This window comes from Eleutherodactylus coqui, chromosome 13 (assembly GCF_035609145.1).
Source record: "Eleutherodactylus coqui strain aEleCoq1 chromosome 13, aEleCoq1.hap1, whole genome shotgun sequence".
NCBI lineage: Eukaryota > Metazoa > Chordata > Amphibia > Anura > Eleutherodactylidae > Eleutherodactylus > Eleutherodactylus coqui.
The window spans coordinates 82,814,425-82,840,349 of NC_089849.1; the positions used below are offsets into that span (position 1 = coordinate 82,814,425).

General features: G+C 43.2%; 1 protein-coding gene across 3 annotated transcripts; it reads right to left on the reverse strand.

Moving 5' to 3' along the window:
• Window positions 1-1,429: 1,429 nt before the first annotated feature.
• Window positions 1,430-20,837, reverse strand: LOC136587585 (uncharacterized). 3 transcript variants are annotated; one of them, XM_066586264.1, is made up of 10 exons: window positions 20,697-20,837; window positions 19,185-19,259; window positions 13,637-13,690; window positions 13,460-13,489; window positions 13,268-13,321; window positions 11,937-11,990; window positions 10,691-10,957; window positions 6,205-6,402; window positions 2,303-2,339; window positions 1,430-1,674 (listed from the first exon to the last, which is right to left on the reverse strand). In XM_066586264.1, the coding sequence occupies exons 1-10, from the start codon at window positions 20,734-20,736 to the stop codon at window positions 1,665-1,667; spliced, it is 819 nt and encodes a 272-aa protein (XP_066442361.1). In that variant the 5' UTR covers window positions 20,737-20,837; the 3' UTR covers window positions 1,430-1,664. The 3 variants fall into 3 exon arrangements, with proteins under 3 accessions (XP_066442361.1, XP_066442360.1, XP_066442362.1); XM_066586263.1 differs by having other exon boundaries at window positions 13,460-13,513; XM_066586265.1 differs by lacking the exon at window positions 11,937-11,990 and having other exon boundaries at window positions 13,460-13,513.
• Between the last annotated feature and the right edge of the window lie 5,088 nt (window positions 20,838-25,925).

The following is a 25,925-nucleotide window of genomic DNA, read 5'->3' on the forward strand; positions in this document are numbered from 1 at the left end:
GATGCTTACTCCATGTGCTTAATAAAAGACATTTTTACATATTGTGAAAATTTTATTGCTAATCAATGCAGAAATGTAGGTGATTCAAAATGGGTTGGAGGTTCTATCGTAGATGCAGCACAAAAAAAAAAACGAAAAAAAAGCCAGCAGCTGAGCGGACAGTCTAATAGTGGCCTAAGACGGAGCTATTCGGCCATGGGGAGTCTACTTTTCTGCTCCTCAAATGGAGCAGGAAAGAGGAACCCCCGACGCAGGTGTGAAACCACCCTTACCTTTTCTTGCAACTGTATACATCAAACATCTACTACCTTAGACAATTTACCAACATGAACTATATGAGTAGTTACAATGTCTAATGATGCATATGCCTTGCAAGTGATTTTTATTTGCAGCACTACATCTAAAATTAAAAAAAAAACTTTTTAATACATTACTGTACTTCAGTATAGTAGTGTATTATAAAGCCTATGAAGTTCAGCCAGAGGTTAAACCTCACAGGCCGCCATATCTGGCAAACCTGGAGGTCATCTTCAAGCCTTTGGATGCCATAGTATCCCATTAGGACCCTACTATCACATTGTGAGGTCCAATGGATGACAGAGGGAGACGCATTCCCTCTGTCAGCCCTTTACATGCTGCCTTCACATTGACAGCAGCATGTAAATAGTTAAACAGCAGGGATTGCCAGGCTTCTGATGCATCAGAATAAGACCCCTTAACGACTGCCGCCAAAGGCGTATGAGCGGTCGTTAGGGGGTTAAAACACCAGATCAGCCATAACATTTTCTGTCACTTTTTATTCTAAAAGACCATAAAGGTCAAAAATAGAGACATCGCCTCCTGCAATCTTATTGTAGCACTTTCCTTCATGTGTTATATATCCATAGTGAGCTAGAGAATGGCTGTATTATCTAGATCAGTGCTCCCCAACTCCAGTCCTCAGGGACCCCCAACAGGTCGCGGTTTCAGGATTTCCTCAGTATTGCACAGGTGACATAATTATTGTCGGTGCCTCTGACATTGCCACAGGTGTTCTTACTGTAGGAGATCCTGAAAACATGACCTGTTGGGGTCCGTGAGGACTGGAGTTGAGAAAAACTATTCTAGACAGTCTTACCAGAGCTCATGATAGACGTAGAGAATGGATGTAGACTTTGATAAGTACCCAATTGGGGTCAAACTGTTTTGAAAAATGTAACCTACTTGGGGCTAGCTACAAATACAAGCACAGGCCAACCCGTATTTACTGAGGCAATTGGGTTGGGTATTCGGAGGTTAGTCTTTGTTTTCCATAGCTTACCAAGGGATTGTTATAGTCTATATATGTGGAATAACAACAGGACCATCATTTTGAGCTCTGCACCCTCTTCCCTGTTATGTTCATACTTGTGCTACGGTGGTAAACAGTTACAATAGGCAAAAGTCATCCTTAGTGCTCAGAAATTTAATTCAACCCATGTGTCCAATAAAGAATTAGTACTTCCCATACAAGAAGTTTTCACTTCTGAACTGACGTGGCAGATACTATCATTTCTTTGCCTGGTTAATGATGCCATTATACATGAAAGGTTAGGAAGTGTCTCTGCAGTCATTGTCCTGGTGGATCTGTAAGTTCTTGAGGTTTGTATTTCTTCAGCTCCAACTGAATGGTAAATCTCAGATTTTCAAACAGCCCTGATAGAAAAAAAACAGGAATGTTCAAGATGAGAGGACTAAATTCACAGAACTAATTAAAGGGGTTTTCCTGGGAAATACTATTGATGACCTATTATCAGGATAGGTCATCAATAGCTGATCAGCTGGGGTCCATCGCTCGGGATCCCAATCGACCAGCTGACTGGATGCATGCTGTCAGCTCTGCAAATACACAGAGGTCGGAGCGGAAGTCTCTGCACCAACCTCCGTATAGTGGCCGGCGTTTGTAACTGCAGGCACGGCCTCCTTTGATTTCAATGAGAGCAGTAATTGCAGTTACAAGTGCCAGCCACTACACAGAGGTTGGCGCAGAGTCTTCCGCTCCGACCTCTGTGTATTTGCGGTGCTGACACCATGCACCCGCTCAGCTGATTGGTTGGGGTCCTGAGCGACGGACCTCAGCCGATACCGATCAACTATTGATGACCTATCCTGATGATAGGTCTTCAATAGTATTTCCCTGGTAAACCCCTTTAAGTAAAAGAAGGAGTTCCAATCTGTTAAGAAGTTTTAGTTTTACGGGAGAGTAGAGGAGCACCTCTTCTGGGGAAGGGGCACAAACACAAGCCACATACTGTACATATAGGTTGATGTAGAAGACACTGACCTGCTGTCCATCAATATGGATTCCGTATATTGGCCACCTGGTTTAAAGATGAGAAAGAAAATTATTTCACAGGTGGCAGTTTTATAAAATTACTTTTCAATAGGATATAATTAGAGATGAGCGAGCACGCTCGGATATGTCAGTTACTTGAGCGAGCCTTGCTCTTCCTGAGTAACTGTATTCTTGTCCGAGCGTGCTCGGGGGGGGCGGCTGGGGTGAGCGGGGGGTGGCTGGGGTTAGCGGGGGGGAGAGAGATCTCTCTCACTCTATCCACCGCTACCCCCCCCCCGCCAGCTCCCTGTGCACGCTCGGACAAGAATGCAGTCACTTGAGAAGAGCGAGGCTCGCTCGAGTAACTGACTTATCCGAGCGTGCTCGCTCATCTCTAGATATAACACAAACTACTTCTTCAAGGTGATTGTAACAACTAAGTTAGCACTAATTTTGGTTTTCCTAAGTCTAGTTATCAGGGGCGTACCTAAGGGCTCAGGGGCCGGGGTGCAAAAGTTCAGCTCGGGCCCCCCCCCGGGCCCCCACCCCACACTCCCCCGTTCCCATACCTAGATCGTGCTGCATACATGATCTGTCCCTTGGCGTAATCTTTCCAAACATGACGTATTTCCTGCACATGAACATTTGTTTGTAGCCCCGCAGGCCACTCTCACACACACCGCTTTTTACCGCTATTAGTGCGGTGTCCCATGCGCCGTACTAACCGCAGTACAATATTCCCATAGATTTTAATGAGCTTACTTAAACCTGCGCTCGAACACGGTGTTTCTAACGCTGTGATTTTCGAGAGCTGTCTGTTCTATTTTTGCATTTTCGTGGTTTTTAACACATTTTCTGAACACATGTGAGAGCGGCCTTAGGGGGGGTTCATGCTTTTCTTGTATTTTAGAACCACAAAGAAAAACACATAAAAAACCTGCATGCAGTATTTAAAGACCGCGTACATTATTAAGGAGCTGCAGACACAATTAAAAACTGCATGCGGTTTTGATGCGTTATTTAATTGTGTGTAAAGTGTGCAAATAAATACAGTAAATCCAGGGAGATGTATAACTTATACCAGAGATAGATAGATAGATAGATAGATAGATAGATAGATAGATAGATAGATAGATAGATAGATAGATAGATAGATACAACATATATAGATATGAGAAAGATATGGATAGATATGAAATAGATAGTATATAGATTGATATCTATCTATATACTATCTATCTATTTACTATCTATCTATCCCATATCTGTCTATATACTATCTATCTATCTGCTATCTATATACTATCTATTCATCCATCTATCTATCTATATACTATCTATCTATATACTATCTATCTATCTCATATCTATCTATATACTATCTATCTATCTACTATCTATCTATCTCATATTTATCTATATACTATCTATCTGCTATCTATATACTATCTATTCATCCATCTTTCTATATACTATCTATTAATCTCATATGAGATAGATAGTATATAGATAGCAGATAGATAGATGAATAGATAGTATATAGATTGCAGATAGATAGATAGTATATAAATAGCAGATAGATAGATGAATAGATAGTATATAGATTGCAGGTATATAGATAGATATGAGATAGGTAGATAGTATATAGATAGATAAGATAGATAGATAGTATATAGATATGAGATAGATAGATAGATAGTATATAGATATGAGATAGATAGATAGTATATAGATAGCAGATAGATAGTATATAGATAGCAGATTAATAGATAGTATATAGATAGCAGATAGATAGTATATAGATAGCAGATTGATAGATAGTATATAGATAGCAGATAGATAGATAGTATATAGATAGCAGATAGATAGATAGTAGATAGATAGAATATTGATATATAGATAGCAGATAGATAGATAGATAGTATATAGATAGTATATAGATAGCAGATAGAAAGTATATAGATAGCAGATAGATACATAGTATATAGATAGCAGATAGATAGATAGTATATAGATAGCAGATAGATACATAGTATATAAATAGATATGGGATAGATAGTATATAGATAGTAGATAGATAGATAGATAGATAGATAGATAGATAGATGAAGGAGGGAGACAGACAGACAGATACACTTACCCCAGGGCCCGATCCACTTTTCCTCTATGTGACAGCAGCAGGAGAGGCAAACTCAGAAGCTTCCCTTCAGCAGGAAGCCGGGGCAGCACATGATCACTGTGCCCTGCCGTCCCATGTGCCTTCCTCCCTCCTCCTCTGCCGGCCGCATATTTGGTGTTTCAGCCGCACTTAAGCGGTGCTGCTGATTAGAGCCACCTGATTGGCTCTTCGGCACCACGTGACTACACTGCGTGCACGCGGATTGCCTTAATTAGCCATGCACTACACACTACAGTTAAGCAGCCGTGCACTACACACTACACTTAAGCAGTCGTGCACAGATCCCCCTTTGGAGATGTGCACGAGGGCTACTTCACGAGACCCGCGGGGGCTTAGGGTTTAGGGTTACGGGTTAGGTTTAGGGTTACATTTAGGGTTAGGTTTAGGTTTAGGATTAGGTTTAGAGTTAGGTTTAGGGTTAGGGTTAGGTTTAGGGTTAGGGTTAAGTTAGGGTTACGTTTAGGGTTAGCACGGCTCATCGTGCAGGGCTGCTTAACTGTAGTGTGTAGTGCACGGCTGCTTAAGGCAATCCGCGTGCACGCAGTGTAGTCACGTGGTGCCGAAGAGCCAATCAGGTGGCTCTAATTAGCAGGGCCGCTGAAGTGCAGCTGAAATACCAAATATGCCTGCCGGCCCATGTGAGCTCCTCTCTCCTCCTCCCTGCTCTGCCAGGCCTTCCTCTCGGGCTGTCCGTTCTGGCTGCCGCATGATGGGAATCTTGCTGCAGACAGAACTGCCAGCCATTAATGCACTGAATGTGCATGTGGGTATTGCGGACGGTGACCTCGGGGGCCCCTGAGCGCAAGGGCCGGGTTGCCATGGCAACCCCTGACTCTACGCCTATGCTAGCAATGCGTCCCATGTTCTTTAGCGATACCAACATTTATCAATGTATATTAATTTGTTGGTGTGTTTTACTCCTAAATAGAGTCTATAGCTGCTCACCATGTTCAGTTATTAACTATTTGTGCCAGAACTTAGAGACATTTCCACCATGGACTTCAGTTTGTACAGGGTAATGCAGCTTAACATACATTTATGGCATATCTAGTTCACGTAAAAAAGCTCAGTGATTTTAGCCAGAAAAAGTTGATCGCAGTGACGTATGTTCGGACACACACTCGGGACGTACATTTGGTGCAACCTATAAGTCAGTAAAATGAACTGAGCTTTTACCCAATTATTGGCTAAAATGGCGCCAATAATAAATGTGGGCTATTGTCACTAGTATCATTATCATTGGAATTACTATCATTATGTCTCCGCGGCTGTCTCCGGCCATATTGGGGGACGCCTTCTTCCTATTTTTCCATTCAATTCAGTCTAGTCATTTTTGCTGCACTAATTGTAGACTGGACTCTATGGGGGAGATTTATGAAGCCTTTCTTGGCGTAAAACACAGTAACAATATTTGTTGCAAACCCTGCTTGCTTAAACATTTTGCAGCTTTTCGAGGGGGTGCGACATGCTGCATCCCTTTCCCCCAGAAACTGCAGTAAAATAGACCAGAAATCAATTCCAACTCCTACGGGGATTATTGTAAGACTGGTGTATCAAACGCTGGCCTTAATAAATTGCCTGCTATGCTTATATAATAGCGCCCACTTGGTAGTGTAACACAATTATGTCCCTGTATAAGCTCACATGCAGTAGAATAGCGTGTCACAGTATTGTCTATATAGTCATATTAGTCTCCGTATGCTGCAGTCTACAGAGTAAAATCAGGACTCACGTAAATATGAAATAACGATGACCGTGACCAAGAGGAATAGGATAATGGGACCGCAGGTGATAAGCACCAAGGTGTTCCATTGTAGGATTTCTGGGGACACTGACGTCAGGATATATTGTAGAGGTATGAGATGCTCAGGTTCTGTTTCCTTATCTTTTTGATCTACCTCAACATCTTCTGGTCCGACTGTAGAATCAGCTGATGAGAAAAAAAAGGAACATGATAAAAAACGATTAAACCGTTAACCTCTTGCTTGCCTATAAAGTGGTAACGCTGATAAGAAACCCACTGTCATGTATCTGCTCCAGATTCATAGACCTTGTTCTGATAAGACACCCACTGTCATGTATCTGCTCCAGATTCATAGACCTTGTTCTGATAAGACACCCACTGTCAGGTATCTGCTCCAGATTCATAGACCTTGTTCTGATAAGACACCCACTGTCATGTATCTGCTCCAGATTCATAGACCTTGTTCTGATAAGACACCCACTGTCATGTATCTGCTCCAGATTCATAGACCTTGTTCTGATAAGACACCCACTGTCATGTATCTGCTCCAGATTCATAGACCTTGTTCTGATAAGACACCCACTGTCATGTATCTGCTCCAGATCTATAGACCTTGTTCTGATAAGACACCCACTGTCATGTATCTGCTCCAGATTCATAGACCTTGTTCTGATAAGACACCCACTGTCATGTATCTGCTCCAGATCTATAGACCTTGTTCTGATAAGACACCCACTGTCATGTATCTGCTCCAGATTCATAGACCTTGTTCTGATAAGACACCCACTGTCATGTATCTGCTCCAGATTCATAGACCTTGTTCTGATAAGACACCCACTGTCATGTATCTGCTCCAGATTCATAGACCTTGTTCTGATAAGACACCCACTGTCGTGTATCTGCTCCAGGTTCATAGACTTTGTTCTGATAAGACACCCACTGTCATGTATCTGCTCCAGATCTATAGACCTTGTTCTGATAAGACACCCACTGTCATGTATCTGCTCCAGGTTCATAGACCTTGTTCTGATAAGACACCCACTGTCATGTATCTGCTCCAGATTCATAGACCTTGTTCTGATAAGACACCCACTGTCATGTATCTGCTCCAGATGCATAGACCTTGTTCCGATAAGACACCCACTGTCATGTATCTGCTCCAGATCTATAGACCTTGTTCTGATAAGACACCCACTGTCATGTATCTGCTCCAGATTCATAGACCTTGTTCTGATAAGACACCCACTGTCATGTATCTGCTCCAGATTCATAGACCTTGTTCTGATAAGACACCCACTGTCATGTATCTGCTCCAGAGCTATAGACCTTGTTCTGATAAGACACCCACTGTCATGTATCTGCTCCAGATTCATAGACCTTGTTCTGATAAGACACCCACTGTCATGTATCTGCTCCAGATTCATAGACCTTGTTCCGATAAGACACCCACTGTCGTGTATCTGCTCCAGGTTCATAGACTTTGTTCTGATAAGACACCCACTGTCATGTATCTGCTCCAGATCTATAGACCTTGTTCTGATAAGACACCCACTGTCATGTATCTGCTCCAGATCTATAGACCTTGTTCTGATAAGACACCCACTGTCATGTATCTGCTCCAGATCTATAGACCTTGTTCTGATAAGACACCCACTGTCATGTATCTGCTCCAGATTCATAGACCTTGTTCTGATAAGACACCCACTGTCATGTATCTGCTCCAGATCTATAGACCTTGTTCTGATAAGACACCCACTGTCATGTATCTGCTCCAGATCTATAGACCTTGTTCTGATAAGACACCCACTGTCATGTATCTGCTCCAGGTTCATAGACTTTGTTCTGATAAGACACCCACTGTCATGTATCTGCTCCAGATCTATAGACCTTGTTCTGATAAGACACCCACTGTCATGTATCTGCTCCAGATCTATAGACCTTGTTCTGATAAGACACCCACTGTCATGTATCTGCTCCAGATTCATAGACCTTGTTCTGATAAGACACCCACTGTCATGTATCTGCTCCAGATTCATAGACCTTGTTCTGATAAGACACCCACTGTCATGTATCTGCTCCAGATCTATAGACCTTGTTCTGATAAGACACCCACTGTCATGTATCTGCTCCAGATCTATAGACCTTGTTCTGATAAGACACCCACTGTCATGTATCTGCTCCAGATTCATAGACCTTGTTCTGATAAGACACCCACTGTCATGTATCTGCTCCAGATTCATAGACCTTGTTCTGATAAGACACCTACTGTCATGTATCTGCTCCAGATTCATAGACCTTGTTCTGATAAGACACCCACTGTCATGTATCTGCTCCAGATCTATAGACCTTGTTCTGATAAGACACCCACTGTCATGTATCTGCTCCAGATCTATAGACCTTGTTCTGATAAGACACCCACTGTCATGTATGTGCTCCAGATTCATAGACCTTGTTCTGATAAGACACCCACTGTCATGTATCTGCTCCAGATCTATAGACCTTGTTCTGATAAGACACCCACTGTCATGTATCTGCTCCAGATTCATAGACCTTGTTCTGATAAGACACCCACTGTCATGTATCTGCTCCAGATTCATAGACCTTGTTCTGATAAGACACCTACTGTCATGTATCTGCTCCAGATCTATAGACCTTGTTCTGATAAGACACCCACTGTCATGTATGTGCTCCAGATTCATAGACCTTGTTCTGATAAGACACCCACTGTCATGTATCTGCTCCAGATCTATAGACCTTGTTCTGATAAGACACCCACTGTCATGTATCTGCTCCAGATTCATAGACCTTGTTCTGATAAGACACCCACTGTCATGTATCTGCTCCAGATTCATAGACCTTGTTCTGATAAGACACCCACTGTCATGTATCTGCTCCAGATCTATAGACCTTGTTCTGATAAGACACCCACTGTCATGTATCTGCTCCAGATTCATAGACCTTGTTCTGATAAGACACCCACTGTCATGTATCTGCTCCAGATTCATAGACCTTGTTCTGATAAGACACCCACTGTCATGTATCTGCTCCAGATTCATAGACCTTGTTCTGATAAGACACCCACTGTCATGTATCTGCTCCAGGTTCATAGACCTTGTTCTGAATTTGTATTGTGAGGAAGGCTGTCAGACAGATATGCATCCCATGCTTACATAAACCCAGGAAACCCCTTTAGGCCCTTACAGATGAAATGATTAGCATTCAAAAAATCATTCAAACAAGCGAATTATAATCGTTAAGTGTAAACACAGCCAACAATCGAACGATCGAGCAAAAATTGTTCACTTTTCTATAAAAACCATCCTTGGCTCATTCACTAATCATTTGTTTCAAATACCAATCATTCAGTTGTTCTCATTGACTTATACAGCGAATGTGAATGACCCGTGTGAACAAGCCAAGGATGTATCTGCCGGTATAAACAGGTTTCCCAAGAGCAAACATTGTTCCCTCATTCAAACAAGAAATCTGTTGTGTAAACAGACCCTTAGACATTGTCATACTCAAATACCTGTTGATTGATGTAGCTTCACAAATTTGGTGAGTGTCCCTTTATTTTAGGGCGCCTTCACACCGGCGAGAAAATCAGGTGATTTTCTTGCAATGCGAGAGTGAATGAAAATGCATGTGTCAGGGACGGTTAGAAACGAAAACTGGAAGTCCCTACAACCAACCCTCTCCCCTGTCCCTACCTACTTGCCCTCTTGGGCTAAACCCCAGGGCGACAACTGGGCGGCGGTCCCTACAAGGACAGGAGAGACCAACTCACCAGAGAGACAAAAAAGTACCAAATAACCGAGGACTAGAGCGCCAAGTAACCAACAAAGAACAAGCAAGGAACAGACTAAATCCGGGTCAGAGCAAAACCGGGTCAGCAGACTGGGAGAGAAACCTGAGCGGGTGTTAGCTGGAGAACAAGCAAACACTGGCAGGGACTGACAGGGTCTGTGGAGCTAAATACGAAAAGCCCTGCCTAGGTTGTGGCGGGACTTGGTGACACGCTGACCGGTAATGCGTATAAAACAGCCCTCCCCCTAACAGGGGAACTCTGAGCCCGGCCACAGAGACCCCACCCAGCAGCACTGCAGACCCCACGCCTGACCCCAGGTACGCCACCATGCCCTCATCGCTCCCCATCTGGCAACCGCAAGTCTCCTCCTAACAGCATGATTATGAAACCAATGAATTTCGATGGTTTCATTCTCATTCGCAATGTTTTCACTCCTGCGATGCTGCATGAGAAAAAATTGCAACACGCCCATTCTTTTTGCGTTATCGCCCATTGTTTCCTATGAGGCTATCTCTAAGACTTCCCCAGAGGTTCATTGTCCCTATAGAACACACTCTAGTCTGTTGCCATTTATCCAAATGTGTAGTATCCTATAAGATCAATATAGTGCATGCAGAATGTGGCCAAACAGGCTGAAGCAACAGAGTTAATATCATGTACCCTTACCTACAGGGATCGTCAAATTGTTACTTGACTTTTCACCAGTTGGACTTATTGCCGTGCAGTTGAAATAGACTTGCGGTCCATAGTGTGGGGTCATGGGAAAGGTGAAGTGTGCAGCTACTGGTCTGGAAACAACCTTCTCTTCTAGCATACGGTTATATAGGAAGAGCTGATACCGGATAGGCAGGGATCCAGATTTAGAGAAACAAGTTATCTGCATTGCATTGCCATCAAGGAGATTGTATTCTATTGTCGGTTTTGATAGAGAACCTGTAACAGTTACAAGGTAAAAAGTGCATGGCATAAAAAGACCTAGTCAATGGTTTACAATATGAGTACAAAGATAATTATGAGTGCCCCAAAACATGTAATAATTCACAGCCCTGCAGGGACATTAAAACTTAATGCGATCCTTGGCTTTGGACCCCCATTATGTGCCAAAACAAAGTCTCTGTAAGAACCCAGCCTATTCATTTGTATGGCCACCATGTAACACTACATGTTCTTGCAGTGACTGATGCAGCGGAAATAGCTGGCCAAAGGCAACTTCCTAGCAGGGTAACAGCTCCTTATTAGACAAGCTAGATCTGGGGCAATCGGCTTATCATCAGGCTGAGGCTTTATTCACACCAGCGTTTTATGGCAGCAATTTTGCCGCGATAAAACACTGGTCGTAAATCGCGACCATCTGAGTGCATTGGTTCAATGGACGATAAAATCAGCTGGCCGGAAAAGATAGCACACAGGGTGCGCATTCCGGCCAAACGCTTTTATGTTGACCGGAAAAGATAGGTCTGGACCTATGTTTTGCCTACATACGGCGGCTGGTCCCATAGATTCCTATGGGAGCCTATGAGAGCTGCCAGAAAAAGAAGGTGGAAGGGAATTTAGCACTGCTATACTCCCTCCTCCTTCCCTCCCCCTCTCCGCCCCTTGCTGGCTGACGGCAAGGTGTGGGAGTTTAACAAACTAGCTCCTATCCCAACCTGCCCTCTCCCTTTGCCGACAAGGGGAGGAGAAGGGGGGGGGGAGTTTAGCAGAGCTAAACTCTCTCCCCCTGCCCGATGGTATTCTGGCCTGCAATGTATAAACACCGGAGCAGTGTGATTCCCTTTTATAGAATGAATACATTATTAGATGAGGGGGTGCAAATCATCATCTTTTATTTCCTATCTAATAGTGAAAGCAATATGCAGATTTTACCCAAATATATGAATATAATTAGAATAGAGTAACTGTTCAAATTTACCATGTGTCTCTGGAGGATCCTTATGGACTTCTGGAGAAAGAGGCATGTGAGTCCCTTATAAAGAATGAGTAGATTATTGAATGGCATATCATCTATTAGTTCTCATCTAATAATAGATTGTTGACAGGAAAAGATAGGTCTGGACTTATGTTTTGCCGGCATATGGCGGCTGATCCTATAGATTGCTATGGGAGCCTATGAGAGCTGCCAGAAAAAGGAGGTGGGAGGGAGTTTAGCAGCGGCTCTGCTATACTCCCTCCTCCTTCCCTCCCCCTCTCCGCCCCTTGCTGGCTGCTGCCAAGGTGTGGGAGTTTAACAAACTAGCTCCCATCCCATCCTGCCCCCTCCCTTTGCCGACAAAGGGGAGGAGAGACGGACGGTATTCTGGCCTGCGATGTATAAACACCGCAGCCCAGCCGTCTAAATGGGAGTGAAAATGGGAGATGCAGCTGCGACTTGGTCACGGCTGTCTCTCGTTCATGCAATTTGCGGCCACAATGTGTGCGCCCATGTGAAGGAGCCTGACTAATATACGTTCAATAGGGTTGACTTCATGAGACATCCCCTTTGACCCTTATTATTGCTTAAAGCTTCTTGTTATCACCTGAGCTGGATAGGGCAGACGGAGGATAGATTTAGAAAAGACACATAGAGACCCAATCTAAGGCATTATTTATTATCTAAGCCCGTCTCAACATCCCTTCAAAGGACCAGAAATTGTTTTCTCTATAGGATATACTCAAAGAATAACCTTTTTTGTGGGTACTTGAGGACTGGAGTTGAGAAACACTGGGCTACAGGTCAATGTGCACTCCAGTAAATCTCCTTTCATTTGTTGCCCTTAACCCTTTCCAATCCACTGTCTGACTTCTTCCTACATTCTGATTGAGGCTTGTATAGCTCCAATGTCAGAAGACACCCTGACGGGGTATTTTTACCGTCTATTGCCAGCCACTCTGCTGTCGGAGCCTCTCTGGCTCACACACACTGGCTTTAGCCAGCAGATGGTACCATTGTATAACAACAAAAAGAGAAAGCCTTTCAGGAAACCCTGAATTCAAAATTGGATTGGAAAGGGTTAATGAACACCTCCACATTGGGCCATATAGATCAAGAGAACAACCCCCATATTTGCAACATCTAGTAGATATACAGTATATTACAAAAAATACTAATATTTTGATTGCAATCCAAAATACAACCTTCCCTTAGCAATATAATTCATATTGGATGGGTAATCAGATTTTATTTCCCATCTAATAAACAAGTATGTAAATTTTACCGAATATATGTGAATATAATTAGAATAGAAGGATTTATAAAAAACGTACCACGTGTCTCTGAAGTATTCTCATGGCTTTTTGGTGGAGGAGCAGTGTGATTCCCTTTTATAGAATGAGTACATTATTAGATGAGGGGGTGCAAATCATCATCTTTTATTTCCTATCTAATAGTGAAAGCAATATGCAGATTTTACCCAAATATATGAATATAATTAGAATAGAGTAACTGTTCAGATTTACCATGTGTCTCTGGAGGATCCTTATGGACTTCTGGAGAAAGAGGCATGTGAGTCCCTTATAAAGAATGAGTAGATTATTGAATGGCATATCATCTATTAGTTCTCATCTGATAATAGATATGCAAATTTTACAAATATCTATGAATATAATTAGAACAGATTAGTTGATAAAACTGACCATGTGTCTCGGAAGTATTCTTATGGCCTTCTGGTGGCAGAGCAGTGTGATTCACTATTAAAGAATGAGTTGATTATTAGCATACATAGTGACCTCTGAAAACAGTTGTGATATACAGAATACTGCGGTATAGTCCAAAATACTTCTTAACCCCTTAATGACACGGCCTATTTTGGGCTTAAGGACGCAACAATTTTTGGTATCTTTTCATCTCCATTTTTCAAAAGCCATAACTTTTTTTTTTCCTGTCGACGCGGTCGTATAAGGGCTTGGTTTTTGCGTGACGAACTGTAGTTTTTATCGGTGCCATTTTTGGGTACATTGACTATATTGTAAAACTTTTACTATTTTTTTTATGATAGCAAGGAGAGAAAACGCATCAATTCTGCCATAGATTTGGGGGGTTTGTTTTACAGCGTTAATCATGCAGCATAAATGACACAATACATTTTTTCTGCGGGTCGGTACAATTACAACGATACCAAAATTCTTATTTTTTTTTAGGTTTTTCCACTTTTCAGCAATAAAAACCCTTTTTTGGACATTTTTTTTCCCCAATCCCTCTGTGAACCCTTCCCATGCCATGATCTACATACATAGCGGCAGGGAAGGGGTTAAGAGCGGGGGCGCATCTCCGAGGCGCCCCCGCTGTTACTGCGGGAGGCTGGCTATCAGTGACAGCCAGCTCCCGCTGCCGGATAGCGCGAGATCTCTTATGATATTGCACTATCCCCATGACGTACTGGTACATCCAGTTGTGGGAAGTACCCTGCTGCCAGGACGTACCCTTACGTCCAGTGGAGGGAAGGGGTTAAAGTCAAACTCCAATCAAAAGGTGAAAATCCCATTTTAATAATCCCTAGAGGCCCTTTTACACACAACAATAATTGCTTAAAATTCGCCCAAAAGCCATCTTTTGAGTGATATCGTTGTGTGTAAATGTGCGCCCATTGGGCACTTACCGACTTACCGTGCGCTTTTCAGGCAGAGCTGATAGCATTCTTTAACAGCTGTTAACAGCTGCTGTCCAGCTGGAGAACAATAGTGATGTATTTAGAGAACAGACCACCCGCTGTTCTCTAAATACATGCAATGAAGTACTAAAGGGCTGATTAGCCCATTAATACCTATGCAAAATGATCACTCAGAACTGTCAGTTTCGGATGAATTTTGAGCGATCATCTGTGGGTGTAAATGCACCACCTTAGGGCTTATTCAGACCGGCATATATCGGTCGGCTTTTCACGCCCAACCGATATGCGCCTGTCTCTGCAAGGGGAGGAGGCGGGGTGGGCCGGGAGCTAGTGCACTGAGCTCCCACCCCTCCCCGCCCCTTGCCACTGTTTGTAATGGGAGGGGGCAGGATGTGGGCGGAACTTAGCTCTTCAGGCTGGTCTCAGTTTAGTGATAGTGTGCAGCAAGGCAAACCCACATGCAGAATACAATGGTAGTATAATGTACTTTTTGAACAGGTGAGAAAGTAAAACACATGCGGTTCTGCTGCGTAGTAATTGGTTAGCGGCGCACCACCACAACATGAAAAGTCAACTACAGCCAGCCAAAAAGTCTGTACTGCGCATGACCAACGGCGAATGTCTGCATATGGAATCCGCCTCTCCCGTGTGCAGCAAGACTTAGGCTGGATTCATACACAGCATAGAATTTACACTATGGTGCAGATTTGGCCCGGGATTTAACTCATTGCACTGATGTGAAAATCTGTATGCTGTCAATGAATAGAGTTTCTTAAAGGGAACCTGTCACCTGGTGTGAATACCATAAACTAAGGTGCTCATACAGCAGGTTTACTGAAGTCCCTGGGGGACGGGGGGAGGGGGGATTCTTTCCCAGCTCCCCGATCCAGCACTGTCACCCCTGAAAGTTAGCGCGGACTGTGCAGCTGAACCACTGGCTGTTGTCACACTCCCAACTGATAGCTACGATGACATCTGTTTAACCCCTTTGTGACATCCAACATACCAGCATGGTGGATGTGCATAGTGTTTGTATGAAGCTCCAAATAAGGGAAATGGATATAAAACCTCCACAGTGTCACCTATTGTAAGGCAGCATTCCAAAGTCAGACACTTTATACAAGCCTTGTAACAATGGGAATTACAAGCAAAGCCAGACTCCATGTACAGACAGCTGTTTCAGGGTATTTGCCCATCATCAGTGTACAGTAGGAGTCTGGCTTTGCTTGTAATTTCCAGTCATTGTTACAAGGCTTGTATAAAGAGTCTGACTTTGGCTTGAAGGAAGGCTGGCACTGTGGAGGTTTTATTCCATCTCCCTTATTTGCATATTACCCAGAGGAGCGTGCATGGCCATTTGAGTCTCCTCACTCACCGTCTAGGTGCTCTCCCTAAGGAGAAAAGATAGCGTTTATGAAGCTCCATGCACATATAAAACATACCTGACACTGGGTTGTTAATATTTTGTAAAAAAAAATGACATAAAAGGACAAGAGGGGCCGTGTATTTATGCGGGATGCGTACAATGCAAAAGCTCTTCAGTTTACAATGGTTTGTTTCTGCAATTACAACTGGATCAGGATAAAGGATTGGAGCATATGTTGTCCAATGAGGGTGGAATCTACAGTAGCCGATTATCACATGCTCTTGTGTGAGCAGAAGGGAGGCAGATTTACTAATTCTCTCTGATACCTAAAACAGCATAAATGTACCGTATATACCGGCGTATAAGGCGACGGGGCGTATAAGACGACCCCCCAACTTTCACCTTATACGCCGGTATACAGTGGAGAAAAAAAAAAAATTCATTACTCACCTGCCCCGGCGTTCTGTCGCGCTCCGGCAGGATGTCGCTCGCTCCGGCAGGATGTCGCTCGCTCCTCGTCCCCGGCGCAGCATAGCTTTCTGAATGCGGGGCTTGAAATCCCCGCTTCCAGAAAGCTAATACACACGCCGGCAGCCATGACATCATTGAATGGCTGTGATTGGCTAAAGCACACGTGGCTTCAGCCAATCACACTATTCAATGACATCATTGAATGGGTGTGATTGCTAACACGTGCGCCTTCAGCCAATCACAGCCATTCAATGCTGTCATGGCTGCCGGCGTGTGTATTAGCTTTCTGGAAGCGGGGATTTCAAGCCCCGCATTCAGAAAGCTATGCTGCGCCGGGGACGAGGAGCGAGCGACAGCCTGCCGGAGCGAGCGACAGCCTGCCGGAGCGCGACAGAACGCCGGGGCAGGTGAGTAATGAATTTTTTTTTTTTACACTTTTTTTTTTTTTGTATTACCGGCGCATAAGACGACCCCCGACTTCAGAGCAGATTTTTCGGGGTTCAAAAGTCGTCTTATACGCCGGTATATACGGTAGATGAGGCAGTCAAAAGATGCTCCAATGTATCGCAGTGATAGACTTGGCACATCCTGCTGGAAGTTGTAAACTTCTCCTTCTATCAGATGCAGCCGGATGTACTTTACTCCCCATTAATAAATCTGATGTTATATGAAGCCGCCTAGCCAAGTTCCCTTTTCTAGACACTTTACAAAAGTGTCCAGCGAGAAATAAAAAGTGTCTAAACCCCTTAACAAAATGAAGTGCGCAGCATGTGTGCCAGAATTCGGGTGCATCTTGAGTAGTAAATCTGTCCCATTGGGTTTCTGCGTTCCTTCGCTTTTCTTATAGGAATGAAGAAGATTTTATTGGCCGAAGACAAAGGCCTGATTACACCGTAGGTCTCCACCGTAGGTCTTGGTGAGACGTCTAACTAGGAGTGAAGATGACTAAGCAGTTTTATACAAACTCCCATGACTCAGCATGAATTTGCACATAATGGCAGATAACATTATGTCAGACTGTATAATAGTAACATATATATAAACCAACACCTATAAGATATTTTATACTTAACTTCAAATGATCTGGAAATAGAGGACTCTGAGTTATCCCCTATGGATAACAGGATGCAATTGTCCGTGGGACGCAGCGCACATTTTGTCAATTAGTGTGTATTTTGTTGCGTTTTGAACTGTGGAATGCGTTCTGCGGAAGCTGTTTTAGAATTTATTGTGTTTTTTCTGCAGACTTTAACTGTCCAATTACATTTCCCGCATGTTAGAAATCCACAACAACTTTGGAAGATGACCTTAAGGGCTTATTCACACAAGCGTATATCAGCCGCCGTTTTCACGGATGGCTGATATATGCTATCATCTGAGCTGTCTTTTCCATTCCCTCGCCGGCTCTCTGCCTTTCTCCTTCCCTCTGGCTGTTTGCAATGGAAGTGGGTGGGATGGGGGCTGAGCTTAGCTCCACCCCCCCTCCCATTGCAAACAGCCGGAGGGGAGGAGAGAGGCAGAGAGTCGGCGAGGGAAGGGAGAAGACAGCTCAGATGGTAGCATATATCGGCGAGCTGTGAAAATGGCGGCCGATATACGCTCCTGTGAATAAGCCCTAATTCTGCAACGGAAAGCTTTTCCATTGCGGAATTTAATCTTGCAGTTTTAGGCTGGATTCATGTCCAGACTTTCCTGCGTCAAATCCGCCTGCGGCTGCTAATCCTGCCATTAGCCAGCCATGTGGACGAGATTTGTCACAAATCTCATCCACGAGGGGTGGCCAATCCGTCACGACAAAGCCGGCACTGCGGCGCGGATTCCCTGGCTGCAGCTTGTTCATGCCATGGGTTTTAAAGCAGCGCTTTCCCTGCGAAAATCTCGTGATTTTTCACTGTGGCAAAACCGCCAGATTTCCGCTTGGAATATGTCCCGTGTGACCCCAGCCTTACAGTAAAGACGTGCAGATTTTAACAGGTGCAGAATTTCAGGCCCCATGGGGATAACATTGTGATGCAGAAATGACACCACAGACTATGGCCTCATGCACACGGGCACGCACATATTCTGAGTGCAGAATCCCGCACAGAATCCGCCCATGCCTGCGGATTTTCTTACCTCTCTGGATCCAGCACGGGTGTCCTCTGTCGCGGATGGATCTTCTTTCTTCTGCACAGTGGATGTGTCCGGGCGCCCCAGACGATGCGCTTGGCGCATATGCAGTGCGGTTCTTTTTTCAAATCTCCTGCTTTTCCGTGGGATCCGCAGCACATCTGAAGTGTCAGCTGCGGGTGTGCCACGTATCGTATGGCTTCCATTGACTTCGATGGAAGCCGTCCATGCAGAAATACGCAGAAAATGAAGCATACTGTGTTTTTTTCCCCATGAGTGCGATCCGCACTCCAGGAAAAAAATTACATCCGCAGGTATTTAACTACCTGCGGATGCCCAATGAATGTCTATGGGCATATCGAACTGTGGATCGTCGGCGCGGGTGACCCGTGAGGATTCTGCAATTCAATTTTGCCCGTGGACATGAGGCCTAATTCCATTCCTTGTGAAAGATCCTTTATGTTAACATATTTAATCTTCTACCTAATCCTCACCTAGTCATTTTGGTCCTCTACATACAGAAGCAAGAGCCCTTACAGCCCAACTAAACAATACTATTGCAACATATTTCATTTCTGACTTGTAATTACATTTTCAAACATGTGCCAGCCATTGAGGTGGGTCTTACCTGTATCTAAAACATGGCTTGTAACGTGTTCTGTTTCATTGGAGGTTGGAGTTGTTGAATTGGCATCAGTGGCAGCTGCAAACAAGAAGAAGTGGACATAAGGGTCAGCAGATGGCAAGGACCACTGGACTTCGGAGGTGGCCCATGGCTATTTAAGTTAAAATGCTCTATGCTTGTCAAGCCAAGGGTGGCAGATACAGGTCCACATTCACCTGGAGCAAATCTAGGATATTAGATAATACATGAGGGAAACAGAAGAACAAATATATACTGTGGAAGAAGAAATGGGACAAAACTAAAATTAGGGCATCACATTAAAGATGCTTTTCCTATTCAGCACTCCTGGTGGACTCTTTAGAGAAATTGAAGAAGGGCTGTGATAGACCCTTATACTAGCAGATCATAGTCCTTGGAGCAGGTAACAGCAGAGTCTGCAGAATGAGTTGCCCAAAATGTTATCAGGACAGTACTTTGTGGTGCATCAGCCCATTGGAGAGCTTTGCAAATCCCATCTCACTACTATGTTTATGGTGGGAAAACCAATCGAAACCCATCCCATCATCAGCAGGAAAACACTGACCTGCCCGCCTTCACCGTCAACTCCTAATGACATTACTGAACCTGTAGGTAGAACCCATATTTTATTACTTAACATTACTTCTGTTCAGATCTCGCTATTGGTTCTGTCTAGGAGTCTAATCAAAGTTTCCGTCTATAATCCCGAAAACAGCACCATTGGATGGCACCTGCATAGAACTTATCTTGGCTATTATTGAAAACTGCTGAAATGGAAACCAATAGGTCTACAGTTCGGCTGGTTTCCATTCATTTCTAGCAATGAACATAAACCTGCAGTTGCAGCATTTTTTAATAGTTGCCAAAATACGTTCGGTCTAGGTCTCATCCGGTGGTGCCGCGTTTTGGGACTTGAAACAGAAATTCTCAAGAGACCACTGGATGGAACCAATAACCAGATTTGAATACAGCCTTACTTGCATACATCTTAGATTTGTAAACGGTTAATTCCAAGGAAAAGGTATATAAAGAAAAACGTTTAAGCTTCTTGGAGAACTCTACACCACCAACTTCTCCACAGACAAGGATTCCTCGCTTCTCTGCATTTTTTATGGTCTTTGGACTAAAACAGTTTAGAAACAAGACATAAAAGAAGATGGAAGAGAAGAATGTAAAATATCTTATGGGGTAATTATTATATAGACTATCATACAGTTGGGGACAATCCGTTCATTCTTGACCCCATAAATCTTTCCTTTTTCTATTACGAATGGGAAGATTAATTTTTATCTTACAGGGATTTCCCAGCAAGTAAGAGAACCTTCCCATCTCCGGAAGGGCCGGTATCTCCCTACTAGACGCCTGATATGTATCAATGCACACTACTGTGCTATATTTACAGCGAAAATGGAGACTTTGCCAAGAGACAACATTTTAGAGAGAGAGAAAAGAGAAGAGAAGGATAATAGAGGAAATAAGTAAAACTAGTTGGCTTACTGATTACATATGCTGTCATCAAAAACAAATGGACCCTCATGGCTCCAGCCTGTGGAAGATGTGGAGATCCCTGCTCTCTCTATGAGATCTGGCATTCTCACATAAGCTCCACCACTCCTGACCTCACCCAAGTGCAGCTACCCCATGTGTTGTATGAAGATAAGATTCAGTATTGCTATCAACTGTAATGGGCTCTGCTTTCTAGACGTAAACTAGGCAGACCAAAAAAAGAAAACAAGTGCAGAAGAAGCAAAGCAGCCAAAACCCTGCCAAGTAATTGTTATTCTACCGCTCTTCAGACATATCACCATTATTTATAGGTTCTTCTACTCAGTGGAAGGTCAAGCAACAAACAAAAAGGTTGACATTACAGAAGGCTGTAAAATCTGTAGGTTATGCATCATCATCAGTAGATAGTAACATAGTATGTTAGGCCGAATGAAGACAACGTCCATCTAGTTCAGCCTGCTTTGTAAGACCCGGATCAACATCCCTCTGGTCACCTAAAATTTATATCCTGTCATATCCTTTCGCTCTAAAAAGACATCTAGTCCCCTCTTAATTCCTCTATGGATTTTGCCATCCCCACGTCCTCAGGCAGAGAGTTCCACAATCTCACTGCTCTTACAGTAAAGAACCTTTTGCTGTGATGGTGATGAAACCTGCTTTCTTCTAGACGTAGAGGATACCCTCTTGTTACCGTTGAAGTCCTGGGTATAAACAGATCATGGGAGAGATCCTTGTATTGTCCTCTAATGTATTTATACATAGTTATTTGGTCGCCCCTTAGCCGACTTTTTTCCAGGGTAAATAATCCCAATTTTGATAGCCTCTCTGGGTATTCCAGTCCCTTCATTCCATGTATTAGTTTAGTTGCCCTTCTTTGAACCCCCTCCAGCACTGTAACATCTTTTCTGAGTAGCGGAGTCCAGAACTAAATGCAGTATTCCATGTGAGGCCTGACAAGTGTCTTATATAATGGAAGAATAATGTTCTCGTCCTTCGCCCCTATACCTTTCTTAATGCACCCCAAGACTTTATTTGCTTTTGCAGCAGCTGACTGGCATTGGTTACTTCAGTTAAATCTACAACCCACTAGTACCTCCAGGTCTTTTTCCATATCACTTTTCCCTAGCGGGTCCCCCATTGAGTGTATATTGGTGACATCCGTTTTTCCTGCCCATGTGCATAACCTTACATTTATCCACATTGAACTTCATTTGCCATTTTTCCAACCAAGCCCCCGGCTTATCTAGGTCAGTTTGTAGCCGTACATTGTCCTCTGTTTTATTAATTATCTTGTATAATTTTGTATCGTCTGCAAATATTGATATTTTACTGTGCAGCCCCTCTATCAGGTCATTGATAAATACATTGAACAGAATAGGGCCTAATACTGAACCCTGTGGGACCCGCTAGCGACGGTGGCCCAATTAGAGTATGAACTGTCTACTACCACCCTCTGCTTTCTATCTCTGAGCCAATTCTTTACCTATATACATACGTTTTCACCCAATCCGAGCTGCCTCATTTTGTATATCAACCTATTAAAGGGGTTGTCCCGCGCCGAAACGGGTTTTTTTTTTTTTTTCAACTCCCCCACCCCGTTCGGCGCGAGACAACCCCCGATGCAGGGGTTAAAAAAGAACACCGGTGAGTGCTTACCTGAATCCCCGCGCTCCGGTGACTTCTTACTTACCTGCTGAAGATGGCCGCCGGGATCTTCTCCCTCGGTGGACCGCAGGGCTTCTGTGCGGTCCATTGCCGATTCCAGACTCCTGATTGGCTGGAATCGGCACGTGACGGGGCGGAGCTACACGGAGCCGGCATCCTGCACGAGCGGCCCCATTGAGAAAAGAAGAAGACCCGGACTGCGCAAGCGCGGCTAATTTGGCCATTAGACGCCGAAAATTAGTCGGCTCCATGGAAACGAGGACGCTAGCAACGGAGCAGGTAAGTGAAAAACTTCTTATAACTTCTGTATGGCTCATAATTAATGCACAATGTACATTACAAAGTGCATTAATATGGCCATACAGAAGTGTATAGACCCACTTGCTGCCGCGGGACAACACCTTTAAGCCTAGAACTTACTTCTTCGTAGAAGCTCATCAGATTGGTCTGATATGATCGACCCTTCATGAATCCATGCTGGTGAGGAGTTATTCCGTTGCTCTCCTTGAGGTATTCTAGGATGGCATCTCTCAGAAACCCTTTGTATATTTTTCCAGTTATTGAAGTGAGACTTACCGGCCTGTAGTTTCCAGGCTCACTTTTGGTCCCCTTTTTGTATATTGGAACTACATTGGCAATGCGCCAATCCAATGGTACAACCGCAGTCTTAACCCATTTAGGACCAGCCACAGTAAATTTACGGCGGCTGGTCCTGGGCTTACTTAGAGCACCACTGATAGTAAAATTACGGTGGTGCTCTAAGTCTCCTGCCTCTGCAATCAGTCAGAGGCAGGAACAGGTTATCAGCTGTTAGTGACAGCTGATAACCCGGAGCAGAAGGCAGGAGTGGTTTTTAACCCTTCCTGCCTTCTGCTTCCCTGATATACAGTGCTCAATGAGCACTGTATGGGGAAACTGAAAGTAACATTTACTTTCACTACGGGAGCCTCGGGGGGTCATGTGACCTCCTGGGATTCCCTGCTATGCAGAGCTGGAGGGTCAGACTTAGACCCTGGCAGCTCTGCAGGTTACTAATCTCACCACAGGGCTTGCTTTCCCCTGTAACTAGGGCTCCTATGGACGCCCTAGCTATAGTGGGAAAGTGTCAAATAAAGTTTAAAAAAAAAAAAAGTGAATGTCACCCAGAGGTCTTGTATGACATCATGGGGGACATAGATAGTAAAAAACATAATTACATACATAAGTAAGACAAAACAACAGAATAAAACAACAATACATACATAAGAAAGAGAATAACACAAAGTAACGCCAACAAAAACCGTTGCGGTATGCGCCCTGTAAACCAAAACCATACATACTATATATCAAAATGTCCGAAATAAATAGAGGAACCCATTTCCATACTTTATTTTAGCGTAAATATAAAAATAATTTAAAAAAAAACTATAAATGTTAAAAAAATCTTTTTTTTAGCATTTTACCCCCAATAAAACTAAAAAACGGAAAAAAGTCAGTGAAAAAGATATTTAAAAAATAGTCCTATATGTCACGAAAAAAAAAACGCAGAAAAAATAATTTTCGTAGCTAAAGGAAAAAAAATGGAGCAGCAAAACCGCCACATGGGTAAAATCCCTATAAAGTGTCCGGTCCTTAAGGTAAAAAACAACCTGGTCCTTAAGAGGTTAATGGTGTCCATAAATATTAGAAAAAGATGTATTCCATCTGGGCCTGGCGATTTATCGATTTTAATCCTCTTTAACCAGTTCAGCACTTCCTCCTGTGCTAGGTATGAGATATTTTGCGATGGGTTCATTTTACTTTCCTGCATTTTGTGTGGCCTTTCCTTTTCGTTTGTGAATGCACTTGAAAAGAAACTATTTAATAGATTTGCCTTCCCTCCATCATCTTCAATGATTTCTCCTGCATTATTTGTTAAAGGGCCAGTGCTCTCAGTGCAAATCCTTTTACTGTTAATATAATTGAAGAATAGTTTCAGGTTGTTTTTGCTCTCTTTGGCAATCAGTCTTTCTGCCTCCTCCTTAGCAATTTTGATCTTTTCTTTGCATCCTTTTTTTTTTCCCTGTATGATTTTAGCGCTTCTTCACTGCCTTCTTGTTTTAGTAGTTTAAACGCTTTTTTTTTTATTGCCCCCCTTACTGTCTTATCGAGCCACAATGGTTAGATAGATTACTTGATAATTGGTTCTAAGTTTTTTTGTCAAAATTTTTTATAACTGTGGCAAAACCACAATGTTTTTTTACAAAATTGTCATTTTTGGAGGTGACTTTTTTGGTCTTTCATCCCCATTTTGAAAAAGTCATAACTTTTTATTTTTATGTTGACATAGCCATATGAGGACTTGTTTTTTGTGTATGCTTTGGCTCAACGTTTTTGCGCTATGAATGAAGCTCTTTTGCGTGCACGTTGGCGTATTTTACTGTACTTTTTCTGCCCACTAGGCATGTTCATTAGCATGTGACAAACAAAAGCACTGATTAAAATAGCTAATGAGTCCCAGATGTGTTCTTTCTTCAGTGCAATTACACAGTGTTTCATGTATCTCCTTGCGTTTTGTGCATGCATTTGCCCCCTCCCCCCTTTTGACTTTTATAGGGAACTTCGGTGCGCAAATATGCTGAAAAATAGAACATGTTCTATCTTTTTTTGAGTGGCCAAAATGAGCATGCAAAATAGGTCCATGTGAATGCATCCACTGAAATTAATGGTTTCTATTCACTGCGTATTGCACATGCAAATATATCTACATGTGACGCTCCCCTTAATGGCACCATTTAATCCACTGTTTTGAATCCCGAATTCACACGAACCTAAGGGTATTTGCATTTTTGATGAAGGGCCATGTTCAATTGCGCACGCATGAGAACGAACCTATTGAAAACAATGGGTTCTATTTTCTGCATATATGCCTGTGTCAATCTGGATTTAAAGGGGTTCTGTCATTAAAAAAAAAACTTTTGTACTTACCTATTTCTCCCTGGTAGTCTTCTTACCAGATCTTCACCTCTCATACACAGCACACAGACAAGAAGAGATCCTGCTCTCCTGCCTCTCACACACATCGAAGCAATAGCAAAGATGACATTATACAGCAGTACTAGGCAGTGTTACTGTGAATCCAGCACTAGGGTGAACTATCAGAACAGTGACTAGAAGCAGAAAGTGTCTTTGTGTGTCTGTGAGTCTCTTACTTTTCAACTGCTCCTTACTCCCCCTTTCCTTTCATAGACTTCTATGGACAACAACTGTAACCTGATCCCTTAGTGAAGAGGACAATCCACCTTCATCTCTGTCTCACTGAAGAAGAATTGTACCATTAAATTGAGAGTGAGTGATCAGTGTAGAAGGCAGGGAGAGGAATCAGGAGAAAAGCATATTTCTCTGACAGGTTATATAGTGTAATGAAGTTTTTTTTTATCACCACTTGTACAGTTGATTTATGGAGAAAACCTGAAATGATGGTTACACATTAATGGAAATATCCAGAGACACTTTCTTTTTGCCCAAACTGGCTCAGCCTGTTTTAGTCATATAACAGAAGATATACTTACCTTTCTCTCTCCCCCCACAGCTTTC